This window comes from Cynocephalus volans, chromosome 13 (assembly GCF_027409185.1).
Source record: "Cynocephalus volans isolate mCynVol1 chromosome 13, mCynVol1.pri, whole genome shotgun sequence".
Lineage (NCBI taxonomy): Eukaryota > Metazoa > Chordata > Mammalia > Dermoptera > Cynocephalidae > Cynocephalus > Cynocephalus volans.
Genome location: NC_084472.1, coordinates 28329825 through 28343637, shown reverse-complemented (window position 1 = coordinate 28343637; position 13813 = coordinate 28329825). Strand labels below are relative to the sequence as shown.

Sequence of the window (13813 nt, the reverse complement as noted above, 5' to 3'; positions counted from 1 at the left end):
ATGTTTTATCTTCAAGCTCACTGATTCTTTCCTCTGTTTAAGTCTGTTATTGGAGATTTCTATTGAGCTTTTCAATTCAGTTACTGCACTCTTTATTACTAGTAGAATTTCTATTTTTTTAAATTGATTCTATTCCTTTGTCAAGTTTTTTGTTCTGCTCCTGAATTATTTTCCAGATATCATTTAATCTTCTATCTATATTTTCTTGTGACTCCCTGAACATCTTTAAGAGGGTTATTCTGAATTCTCCATCAGGCATTTCATAGATCTGATGTTCTTCTGCATCCATTGCTGGTGCTTTGTTTGTTTCATTTGGTTGCGTCACATTTCTCTGTTCTTTCTCATTCTTTGTGTCTTCATGTTGATGCCTGGGTTTGTGAGGAGACTGCTATTTGCTGCTGATTCTCTGATTTTGTGAGGATCGTTAATCACTTCCAGGTCTGTGCTGTGTGGAAATTCTGGCCTAGGAAGGGGTCTTTCCTGAAGATTGAGCCACCTGCAGTTCTATTACCCTGACTGATTTCTACCGAGACCAGCTGCCCATGGTGCATCCAATGTTCCTTGGTGGACCAGCCTTTCTCCTGCACTCCACTTTCTGTAGGGCAGGCCATGTTTGTGTCCCTTGCAATAACTCACCAGCCCCTGGGTAGCTCTTTTCTCCAGTCAGTTGGTGCTGCCTGCTCCTGTGCAGGCCCAGGGAGCTCCTACCAGCAGACTTTGTGGTCTGCAGGTTGGTGTGGTGCTCTCCAAAGCCCTCCTCTGCTGTGCAGACTCCAAGCATGTTTACACAAAGGATGCTACTGTAGCTTTTTCCAGCTTGTGTAACAGCTAGTCCATACCACCATACTGGGCTGGCTCAAAACAATGGCACCATCCCCACACCCTCTGCCCATTGCCTCTTGCACCTTCATGAACTCCATAGGTCTCTCTTCCTCTTCCCCCCAGCTCCAGTGGTTCCAGGTTGGCAGTCTTTGCTTTTTAATAGTTGTAAGTTGGTTATATGTGGGAGGATGAGATGCTGGGAATATCTATTCTACCATCTTGATGACATCACTCTGTTATAATTTTTAATAATGGAAAATAAGCAAAGATGTGGAGAAATTGGAGCCTTCATGCATTGCTGGTAGGAATACAAAATGGTGCAGTTGTTGTGGAAAACACTTTAACAGTTCCTCAAAAAGTTAAACACAGAATGACCATATGACCCAGCAATTCCATTTCTGGGTATATATACCCAAAGTACTATGAACAATGATACACATAAATTTGGCAACTTAGAATAAATTGACTAATTCCTCAAAGAACAAAAACTCTAACACTATTTATAGTGTTACAAATTATAACACATAAATATGAAATAGGTCATTTGACTAGCCCTATAACTACTAAGGAAATTGAATTCATAATTTTAAAATTCCCCCCAAAGAAATTCCAGGCCCAAATGGTTTCACTGGAAATTCTACTAAATATTTTAACAATTAACACCAACTCTACACAATCTCTTCAAGAAAATAAGAGGGAACATTTCCCAATTTATTTTATAAAGCCAGTAGTACCCAAATACCAAAATCAGGCAAAGATAGTGTCCCCCCAAAAATAAAATCCAAAACTAAACTATAGATAAATAGCCCTTATGAATATAGATGCAAAAACATTTAACAAAATATAAGTAAATAGAATTCAGCAATATATAAAAGGAATCATACACCATAATCAAGTATGATTTATTCCAGAGAGGTAATACTGGTTCAATATTCAGAATCAATCGACGTAATCCACAATATTAAGAAGCTAAAAAAGAAAAATCTCATGATCTTATAGATAATGCAGAGAAAGCATTTGACAAAATTCTATACCTATTCATGATAAAAAAAAAACTACCAGAAAAATAGAAATAGAGGGTAACTTCCTTAACTCAATAAACAGAATCTACAAAAAAACCCTACAGATAACACACCTAATGTTGAAAGACTGAGTGCTTTCCTCCAAGACTGAGAACTAGGCAAGAATGTCCACTTTCATCACTCTGTTCAGTATAGTACTGAAATTTCTAGTCAATTCAATAAGGCAGAAAAATGAAATAAAAATAGAAAAGAAAAAATTAAATCGTTCCTATTTGCAGATGGCATAAGTGTCTTGGTAGAAAATTCCAAGGAATTTACCAGAAAACAAAAAAGAAACTTCTTATAATTGAGAGAGTACGATAAGATTGCAGGACACAAGCTCCACATACATCAATCAATTACATTTCTGTATACTAGTGATGAGCACATGGACATTAAAATTAAAATTAAAATTAAAATACCATTTAGAATAGACCCCCCAAAATGAGATACATAGGTGTAAATCTAACAAAACATGTACAGGACTTGTACACTGAAACCTACACAATGCTGGTGAAAGAAATCAAAAACAAGTCTAAGAAATGGAGAGACATACTGTATTAGCCTGTTTCTGTTGCTTATAACAAAATACACAGAACTGGGTACTTTGTAAGAAAACAAAATTTATTGCTTACAGATTCAGAGGCTAGGAAGTCCAGAGTCCAGGGAACACATCTGGTGAGGGTCTTCTTGGTGATGGCTTTACAACAATGCAGGGGTCTCACATGGCAGAAAATGGTGGAGAACATATAGAGAGACTCTCACGTGCTCTCCTTTTAAAATCCTCAGAACCACGCCCATTACCACCATTATTAATTCATTCACTAGGGCATGGTTCTACAATCTAATCACCCCTTGGAGACCCCACCTTTCAATTACTGTAATAGGATTTCCCACCCTCCCAACAGTCACAGTGGGAGCCAAGTTTTTTATAAAACTTGGGGGACACAATTCAAGCTTCAATGAGTTTGGGGAGGCACATACTGTGTTCGTGGATTAGAAGACTCAACATAGTAAAAGTGTCAGTTCTCCCAAAATTGACATATAGATTTAACTCAATTCTTGTCAAAATCCAGCAAGATTTTTTTGTAGATAGAGACAATTTATGTGGAAAGGCAAAGGAACTAGTATAAATACCACCATTTTGAAAAATAAAATGGGAAGAATGAGTCTACCCAATTTCAAAACTTACTAAATAGCTACAGTATATGTATAGTAAACAAGACTATGCAGTGTTGGCAGAGAATAGACACAGATGAATAAGACAGAATAGAGAACCCAGAAATAGACCCACACAAATATGTTCAACAAAAGTGCAAAACCAATTCAATGGAGGAAAGGTAACTTTTCAACAAATACTGCTGGAGCAATTGGACATCCATAAGCCAAAAAAAAAAAAAAAAAAAAGAACCTCAACCTAAACCTCACGCCTTATACAAAGATTAACTCAAAATGGATCACTTACTTAAATGTAAAACATAAAATTACAAAACTTTTTTTTAATAAATAAGAGAAAATCTCCCAGATCTTAGGGCTAAACAGAGTTCTTACACTTGCCACCAAAAGCACAATCCATTAAAAGGAAAAATTGATAAATTGGACTTGATCAGAACTAAAAATTTTTGCTCTGTAAAACACCCTGTTAAGAGAATAAAGAGACAAGTTACAGAGTTGAAAGTATATTACTAAGCCACATATCCAACAAAGGGGTAGTATCTAGAATATGTAAAGAACTCTGAAAACACAACAGTGTAAGAACGAAAAATCCAATTACAGCATGAGCAAAAGACATGAGAGATAGTTCATTAAAAAAATATATACAGATGGAAAATAGGCACATGAAATATGTTTTATCATTAGCCATTAGGAACTGTAAATTAAAACTACAATGAGATATCACTACACACATCAGAATGACTAAATAAAAAAATAGTGACAATAAGTGAAAAAAAAAAAACAATCTGAAAAGGCTATATACCAACTATGTGATATTCTAGAAAAGGTAAAACTATGTGATTCCAACTATGTGATATTCTAGAAAAGGTAAAACTACGAAGACAGTAAAAGAATTAGTGGTTGCCAGGGGTAAGGGGTTGGGGGGTGGAGGGGATGAATAGGCAGAGCACAGAGGATTTTTAGGGCAGTGAAACGGTTCTGTATGATACTATAATGGTAGATATATGGCACTACACATTTACCAAAACCTACAGAATGTACAACACCAAGAGCTAACATAATGTAAATGATGGCCTTTGGGTGATAATGATGTGTCAGTGTAAGTTAAACGATTGTTAATGAATGTACATGGTGCAGGATGTTGATACCAGGGAAGGGGAGGTCAATCCCAAAGAGTTTCATACTGTATAGTTCTATTAATAGAACATTTTTTAAATGACAAAAGTATAGAAATAGAGAACATATTAATGGTTGCCAGAGAATAAACAGGAGGTGGGAACAAAAGGGAAATGAATGTGGCTATATAAAAGCAACTTGAGGGACTGGTGTGGGGATGGAAATGTACTGTCTTCACTGTGTCAGTGTCAGCCTGATTGTGCTATGGTACCATGTATGGTTTTGCAAGACATTACCACTAGGGAAAACTGAAGAAAGGGTACAAGAAACATCTCAGTATTATTTCTTATAACTGCTTGTGAATCTACTATCTCAAAATAAAATTGGAATTTTTTAAAAAATGAAATGAAATGAGCCTGTTGCTACAAGGAAAACAGTATTTGTTGCCAATGATAAAATTTAAGCTTTCAAGCAAAAATAAGAACTTCAGAAAATTTGTTTCTGCCAACATGAGCATAACAACTTCCCAAGACTTAAAGTTTTTTGTTTTTTTTTTAACAAGATCAGTATTAGTGATATTAACTAATGTTTTGTTACTGAACATAATGAAATGTATCTGATGGAGTTTGGATGTATTGTCCTCCCAGAACTCATTGAAATCTGATCTCCACTGTGGCAGTTTGGGTCATGAGGGCGGATCCCTCATGAATGGATCAATGCTCTCCGTGGAGGAAGGGGACCTGAGTGAATTCTCACTCTATTAGTTCCCAAAAGAGCTGGTCGCTTAAAGGACCCTGTCACCTCCCTCTCTTTCTTCCTCTCGCCATGTGACCTGCTTGTACCCGCTGGCTGCCTGCCGCTTTCCACCATGAGTAGAAGCAGCCTGAGGCCCGTGCCTGATGCACCTGTCCCAGAATCATAAGCCAAATAAACCTCTTTCTTTTATAAATTACCCAGTCTCAGGTATTTCTGTTATAGCAACTCAAAACGGACTGATACAGTGTCAAATGTAAGAGCTGCATAACTCAGTGAACTGATATTTTCTAAATGATTGATACATAATATTACGAAGTCACACATAGCTGAAAGACCCACTCAAAATACAACGTAGACCAGTAGATTTTACTGGACAGAGTACAAAAATTCTTTAATGTAGGTTTCAGATTCCAATTGCAACTAACCTTTAAGACCTTACCATTTGTCAACGTTTAACAAAGAATTAAGAAGGAATATTCACATTTACCTGAAAAGGCTCTTCAGATAGGCCTCTCTTTTCCCACTACGTATCTTTGTGAGATTAGATATTCTTCATATCCTTCAACCAAAGTAACATATCACAACAGACTGAATGCAGAGGCATATGTGAGAAATCACCTGTCTTCTATTAAGTTAGACATTAGAGATAGGCAAAAAAATGTACATCAACCTCCCTCTTTTGCTTTTGGAAAATATATTTTTTATTAAAAAAAATTTATGTTAACATGTAATGAGGTAATTATTTTTAGTGATTAACAAATACATAGTTTTAAATGCTCCTGGTTTGAATTTCTAATGAGGCAAATACTGATCAATGGAATGCTCATAAGCAAAAGCTCTTTGGGGTCCTCAGTAATTTTTAAGGGTAAAGGCTGCTGAGACTCAAAACTTTGAGAATTGCTGCTTGAGAAGTTAAAAGTTTTCTTGTGGACTGATTATATATATGCTCAAACAAATTTTAAACCAAGCTCACATACCAAAGGAATTATATGAGAAAACAAGAGAGTCGCGAGTTTTGGAGAGAGGCGAATGTTACCAGAGGGGGGGGGAGCTGTCGCATTGCCCTTCCCAGCATCGGAACAGGGTAGCACTGAAACTGGTGAGATTCCACATGGAGGATCATTTCCATTGGATGTTTCCAATGAGTTTTGGGGGCATCACTTGTTAGGCCACTACAACTGGCCCCCAAATAGAAGGATCAGTAATTTGAAAAGCTATCTCTAAAGGTTGATTTCTTTTCTAAGTAATGCTATATTTACGGAGGAGCCCAAATTGCTGAAAAGGAAAAACAGAAAGAAAGAAACAGAGAAAGAAAGAAATTTCACCAACTTGACTTTTACCAAAATAATGATTTATAATACATCCAGCTATTTTACAGAGAAGATCCATTTTTAGAAGAATATGGTGGTTGTAATATATAGCTTAGGTGAAATCCATGATGAAGAATCCTTTTAAATTTCATTTGTTGGCCGTATTGTTGAGTTAATCTTCAAAGAGCATGTGACTAAAAGGGGAAAGAACAATTGATGACTTAATATCTAAATTTAAAAACTGTCATTTAAATGAATCACTGTGGAACAGTCTAATTTTTAAATGAAGTCCCCATCAGCAGGCCCCTGGCATTCCTCCCAGCTGGCAAGTGGCTCCCACTCCTGGCCTCCAGAAGGATGCCCTGGACCTTCCAACTCACATTGTTCAGATGCTAAAGCATTAGGGTGAACACACTTTGACCTCAGAAAGGCCATTCTGATTTAAGATCTAAACTAGATCTGGAGGATCTTTTACCAGTGAATTAACTGTAGAAATGCCTAGATGAAGGAAAGTATAAGTCAATTCTTTGCCCTTGGGAATGTGTTTTAAATGATCCACAGGCAAAACAGTTCTGTTATAATATTTTGGTGGTTTTGCATGTGTGTGTGTGTGTGTGTGTGTGTGTGTGTGTGTGTGTGTGTGTGTGTGTGTGTGTGTGTATTTCTACTTACTATCCCTACCAAGTCCCACACTGACTGATCTGTGCCTTTTATTCTTTTTTTTTTTTTTTTTTAAAGATGACCGGTAAGGGGATCTTAACCCTTGTCTTGGTGTTGTCAGCACCACACTCAGCCAGTGAGTGAACCGGCCATCCCTATATAGGATCTGAACCCGTGGCCTTGGTGTTATCAGCACCACACTCTCCCGAGTGAGCCACAGGCCGGCCCTGTGCCTTTTATTCTGAGTCATAAAACAAGCTGGGAATACCTGTTTAAAAACAAAACTCTCGGTAGTACATGGTGCTGTGAACAGCAAGGTAAAGAGTTCAGATCCCTGCACTAGCCAGCTACCAAAAAAAATTTTTAAATGAATAAAAAAATAAAAACAAAACAACCTGTATACATTTTAGGTACTTTTCTAATAAGTTTGGGATCTAATTGATCTATTACCTTATGATTAGCTTTAAACATCTTCCTGATGTTGAGGGAATAGGAAAAAAGTATGTGAAAATAAAACTATTTGTTTTTGATTAATTATCATTTTCCATCCTTTGACTGACTTTGCAGAAAAACATAGTATCTTGATACCAGGTTGTCCACTTAAAAAAAAATCATAATTTAAAATATACTTCATCTTGATCAATAATTTTTCTTAAGAAAATATATTCTTGCTTTAGCTAATTGCAGTATTTTTATTTTCAGAGATATTCCAATTGGGCATGTTTTTTCATTAGTTTCGCTAGCCAGTTTCGGAGACTCTAGTTGAATGAAACAGAACTAGTAGAATTTTAAAGCTTCACTTTTAAGTGATGTTCAGATTTTAGCCATTTTCTTTGTGTTCTTTTGTAAGAATATGAATCTGCAAATGAAACTCTGTGCTCTGTACTGCTGGGGTATGTAGTGGATGTTAGGGTGCACTGATCATTTCTGCCCTTCAGAATGAGGGCTCCCATGCAAGAAGTGCCATTGCCTAGCTCAATGTTATGCCGCCTCCTTGGAAGTAGCCTCACCCAATCCAATAGCTGTTGATATGGCAATACAAAGGCCTGGCCCCCTTTCCTCAATTCAAGACATGTCTGAAGAGCCATCCCAGCTCCAGAGCTCCCTGGAGGATGGGCTGAGGCCTCAGCTTCCCCAGCATAATATCTAACCTCTTCCTCTCCCCAGCCCAGCATGCCTCATTCCATTACAGATATTCCCAGGATACTCCCAGTAAACCACTTGCATGCAAATAGCCACCTCAATCTGCTTCCCACAGGACCCGACCTGTGACAGGATAGTTTCAAGAGTATATTGCCATTTTAGAGATTTTCTGAGGCAAGCCTTTAAAAGCTCTACTGGAAAATCTTGCCTTAGAATTAGTACTCCAAGGAAGCCAGAATTAGCTGCAAACTTCTTTAATGGAAAAGTTTCCTCAAACATGCCTGCGCCTCCTTCCTCCAGGCCTGACCTCAGCCACCACTACAAGACCTCTACAAGAAAAACCTGTACAGGGTACCTCTTTTCTTTACCAGGAAGGTTGGAACTTGCAGGCAAAATCAGTTGTGCCTTTCAGGAGGGTCAGAGACCACCTGTACCCCAGGAAAAAAATGCACAACTGCATACAATTCTGGGAGGATAATGAACTCCCCCAAGAAGAATCCATGGACCCCAATTTAAGAATTGTTGATTTATAGTGAAGGCAATAGGAACTCCTAGTCTCAAATCAGTTGTTCCCAGCACAGGAAACAAAGAGAAAAATGTAATAAAAATTTTTTTAAAAAATTTTAAATCAAAAATGTCCTAATTCTTCTCCATGTGATTTCATCAATAGGTTTTGAATAACCAAATATCAGATTCAACTTACATTTTCCAGAGTCATATCTGCTGTCTTTGAACTCGTCCTTTTACGATATTTCTTCCTGGTACAATAGACACTGACGAGGGTGACTACGAGCATCAGGGCGAACACAGCAGCCGTGGAAGAAGCCGCAATGACAGTGATGTCTCGGGTTGAGCCTCTCGTTTCACACCTTTCTCCCTTGTACCACCAGTCTTTTCCTGATGGACACCTGCACATTGAGAATGTGACACGGAGTTATGAGCTGGCATCTAACTCTGGAAATCTTCACCATTAAAGGTGTTAATGTTATCACCCATGGATTACTGACATATGGAACTGTTTCCCAGTCTGGATAGAAGGAGACTGTTAGACTAGCACCAGGAGGCCAGCCAGGGGCAATGGAAAGAATAAATGGAATTACTCTTAGTGGGCTACTAGAACAGCCGCTCCAAGGTAGGAAAGAGAGGCAACTCAGTAATAAAGTTTAGTTCTCAGTGTCCCAGTGCCTCCACCTTCTAGCTTTACACCTTCGCCAAGGTCTTCTCAGAACTTCAGTATCTTCATCTAGAAAATCGGGACAGCCACACTTAAAAGCACCAGACTGTTGAGAGGATAATAAGATATGAAACTCGCAAAAACTTTTTTTATTAGAATTAGAATTAATTAGAATGTAATGTGCTATTTTTTCATAAATAATTTTATTGTTCTGTGGCTATCCAAAGTCTCAAATGGAGAGATTTTTTTTTAAAAAAAAAAAAACAGTCTATGAATGGCTTTGAGATGAGAATCAACTGATTTCATTCATATGAACTATCAGTACGTAATCCTACATCATGGGAATAACATTTCTAGCAGAAGAACGGGGAGATCTCTTCCAAGCGACCCCTTACCTGCACTCAGCTTTTTCATCTTGGACAACACAGACACCGCCATTCTCACATGTGATTTTTGCACAGCGCTCATTGACATCAGTGGTTGTTGGGACTGATTCAATTTGTGTAGAATTGAGGTGCGATATATCTAAGGAGGGCGAGGAAAGAGCATGGGTAGAAATCAGCTTTTGCTTTAACAATCATTTGGTTTTTAAGTTTCAATGTAGAAGATATTCAGGTTTCAGTCTTGTGAGAAATTCAGGTAATCTTAAGCATGGTCCAGCAACGTTCCGAGGCAGTGAAATAAGAACGAGGCAAAGGGAAACGGGGCCAGCCTTCTGGGTTACAGCTTAACCACAAGCTTGCCTGGGCTGTTGGAGCTCTAAAGGGCACAAGCTCTTGATACCAGCCCTCAAGGGACCAACGAGGAAATCAAAGCTCAGAAACGTAAAGTAGTCGAGGGCCTTGCCCAAGGCCACAGGTCTCTGGCTAGGTAGAGCCAGTTGATGGAGATTTCAAGCAAGACACCAGGTGCCCTGACAACCAGTGGTATGTTCTGTGCAGTGTTATTTGTTGCTTCTAGTCCAAATAGGGTCAAAGAAAATTGATGAATATATGACTTTTTCTCTGTTATATAAAATATTTTCTCTCTTGACAAAAGTTATTCTTGAATAACTTTTTCCAAATAATATTTGGATTTACTCTAATGGACACTGAGGTCAAAATTTCATGGGTTTTAATTGCATCACCTTTCATCACAAACAAGATTCCGATTTACTGAGATGCAAGTGGGTTTTTCATAGTAAATGAGTTAAAATTCTACCACCTAAAACATGGAAACAACCAGTACTGCTGGAAAATGTATTTATTGGTCACCGTAAGTAAGAAGTTTTTAAAGACAATAGGCTAATGTTATTACTGCCAAGATATATATATGAGGGGTCTCCAAAAAGTTCATGGAAAGTTTCGTATTAACTTTTAATTCTAGTTTTCCACAAAGTTTTCAAAGTACACTCATATGTATGTTCATATGCATGTCTGTACTTGTGTGCATGTGTGTATACATATGTGTGTGTATATATATATTTGAAACAGATAAGACAGTTCATTTCCAGTTTAATTTCATGCACTTATGTGATATTTTTATTTCTGGAATTGTAGAATATAACCCTAGGGTAAAACAGCTATGCTTCAACTTATTTCTAAAGGGTTTTCCAGCCTGAAGGTTTCCACTTGCTCCATGTGATGGTGAATTAAATTGTTTATCCTGGAACCCTCACTGTTTAAATTATTTTCATGTTGTTAATAATTTAAACTAAAGAAAATACTATTCGTGCCCATTTCCTCCCATATCTCTATACTCATATAACCTAAAAACGAAACTCAGAAGAACACAGTAAAAAATCAAAGGTCATAACAAAAAACTAGCTTGTTTAAAACTATTTTTATTGACATACCTTCTGCTGTCAGTAGTATGAAAACATCATCTCCTTTTATAAAATCTCTGCTTTGCAGCCTCTGATAGGTTATAAAGGCACTGGTTCCATAACCCGTATTTCTCATAAACTGAGTTCCATTAGGGAAATAAACCTCTTTTCCCACTTTGGAAGGCTTGTCCCAAAAATAGTTTCCATCATCTGAAAAAGCAATTTATATTAACAGGTTGTTTTTAGCATCATCACAGCTTTGGGTGGTAGGAGAGAACAGGCAATGTGAAACACAGGATAAGCTCAAAATAATGAAATGATGCTCTTGACCTGCGATGTATTCCCTGGCAAATCACTGGGGTTTGTTCATTTATATTGTCCTAAAGGAAATGAGATTGCCTGGCAGGGAAGACTGTACTCTGAAATATGAGTGGAGAGGTACCGAAAGTTTCCTAGGTGCAGATATCACACACTTATTGGTCAGTGTAGAAACCCCCTGCCTGTTAGAATCGTACCTCAGTGGCCTTCTGAGTTAGGTAGTCCATTTAACTGAGTTAAAGCAATATGCTGCTGATGGAGTTTGGATGTGTTGTCCCCACCAAACTTCATGTGGAAATTTGATCCCCAATGTGGCAGTTCCCCAATGTGGAAACTGATTGAGTCATGGGGGCGGATCCCTCATGAATGGATTAATGTTCTCCCTGGGGGAGGAGGGGTAGTGAGCGAGTTCTCGATCTGTTAGTTCCCACGAGACCTGATTGTTTAAAGGACCCTGGCACCTCCTCTCTCTCTCTTGCTTCCTCTCGCCATGCGATCTGCTCATACCCACCAGCTGCCTGCCACTTTCCGCCACGGGTGGAAGCAGCCTGAGGCCCCTGCCAGATGCAGCTGTCCCAGAGTCATAAGCCAAATAAACCTCTTTTCTTTGTAAATTACCCAGTCTCAGGTGTTACTGTTATAGCAACACAAAACGGACTAAAACAGCTTCTGAGAGAGTTTTTAACATTAGCATAGAACAATTTATCTTATTAACTGAATTGGTCACCTACCAGAGCAAAGTCCTTCAGGGGTAAAAGACAGCAAAAAGCACCCTTTTGGGATAAGGTGATGACCCACCCAATCCTGAGCTATTTCCAATCTCATTCGGAAAGAAACACTTTAGTAAAAAGTGAAGAAACTATGAATATCAAGTCCCTACAATTATTTGTGAATAATAATGTTTGCTATCGGATTAAGCGGGGTTTTTTTTTTTTGGTTTTTTTTTTCCTGTGTCACTTTGGTCTATGCTTTACACAGACAGAATTCAGATTTGGCAATAATCTTGCCATAATTCCTTTATTTTTTTTTTTTCCTTTATTAGATTCTCAGAGGCAAGGGACTATTAAAATTAGAAGTGGGATCATTGCTCTCTGGATACTGCTTCTTTTTGAGACAGGAGAGATGAGAAATGATGTCACCATTGGCAAGTCCTCCAGAACTCTTTAATAAGAAGTTATAATCCATTCCCACAAACTTCTCATCAACGCTCCAGTGCACCTATCCAACATCTTCCTTCTGATCAAAAACCACACCTATTCCTAGAGCCAAATTGTTTTTGACAATCCCAGGAGCATGACCAAAGCAGCCTGGGTTAGGAGAATTCAACATCTGAGGGCCTCTCCATATCAGGCCCTTCCACATTGGATTTGAACCCAGAATGTCAGACTCTAAAACCCAAACCCCTTGCACAATACTGGGAATTCAGGGATAGTCATCAATTCCCAGAAATACAGTCAACATCATCTCTATTTGCCAGAGTGCTTGCTGACATTCCTGACAGTCTCCTACCTGGGAGACTCTGTCCACAGTTGTTGAAACCTTGCCTCTAAATATATTCTATTCTTAAGATTCAGGTCTCAGAATTCCGTAGATAACTGCAATCTCTCATTCTCAGATCATCTGTCCCTCCTAGAGCAATGATCATGTATTAGCAATAAATAAAATGAGTCACGAACCGGTGGTCATAAATGGGTCTGTAGTTATACTCCGTTGGTTGGACATACGCTTTCGAATGTCAGGATTTTGATCCAAGAGTGTCATTGTGGCTTGTTGCCAAGGACATGGCCACTGTAATTGATCATCGTTGGCTCCAGAGATCAAGTGTAAATATATCCCTGCATTAGTCGACTGTCTTAGATCCAAGAGAACCTGAAAGGCGTAACCTTTAGAAGAATAAAATGGAGGGCTATATAGAGTTCCATCTGGGCTTCCAATGTACTGCGTGAAATCGTTTATATGCCAGATAAGATGAGGGCACCGTGTTTCTGAAAGATTGATGTCATCAATAGACAGACCACCCAATGATGCACCAGAGCCTCTGCGTCCTTCAAACACCACTCTAAATTGGATGGTCACTTCCAATGTTACATGGTAAAGTTGCCAGCTCCCAGTGGGTATTTCTGCAAAAGAGTCATTATTATTTCAAAGAAGACAAAAGACTACTAATCATGTGCAAATCAACATTAGAGTTCTAATCTTCATAGACAATCGTCCAAGAGCTACTCATTCCTACAGGTCCGAGGTATGGTTTTCTCACTCCTGTAGCCCACGTTCATTTACTTCAAGGTATTTCTGTGGGGTCAGACTGTTCTCTGGAATATCTGAATGCTTATCTAGTTGTTTCTCAGGTAGGTCACCGTTTCCCAGAGATGGTTGAGTGAACAATGGGACTTAACTCATGAGTACTCCATGCCCTGCTTGTGAGTTACCTGCCATACTGTACTAGTTACGCAGTCAAGCAAGCCCAGTATTC

General features: G+C 38.4%; 1 protein-coding gene across 1 annotated transcript in view; it reads right to left on the bottom strand.

The window, feature by feature from the left end:
* The window catches only part of MEP1B (meprin A subunit beta), a 56508-nt gene that overhangs the window by 22284 nt on the left and 20411 nt on the right, over positions 1 to 13813 (bottom strand). The window contains exons 11-14 of the mRNA XM_063076635.1: positions 13017 to 13460; positions 11053 to 11232; positions 9614 to 9743; positions 8748 to 8952 (exon numbers count right to left, since the gene is read on the bottom strand). Coding sequence (XP_062932705.1) covers positions 8748 to 8952; positions 9614 to 9743; positions 11053 to 11232; positions 13017 to 13460 — 959 coding nt within the window. The remainder of the gene's footprint in view (positions 1 to 8747; positions 8953 to 9613; positions 9744 to 11052; positions 11233 to 13016; positions 13461 to 13813) is intronic.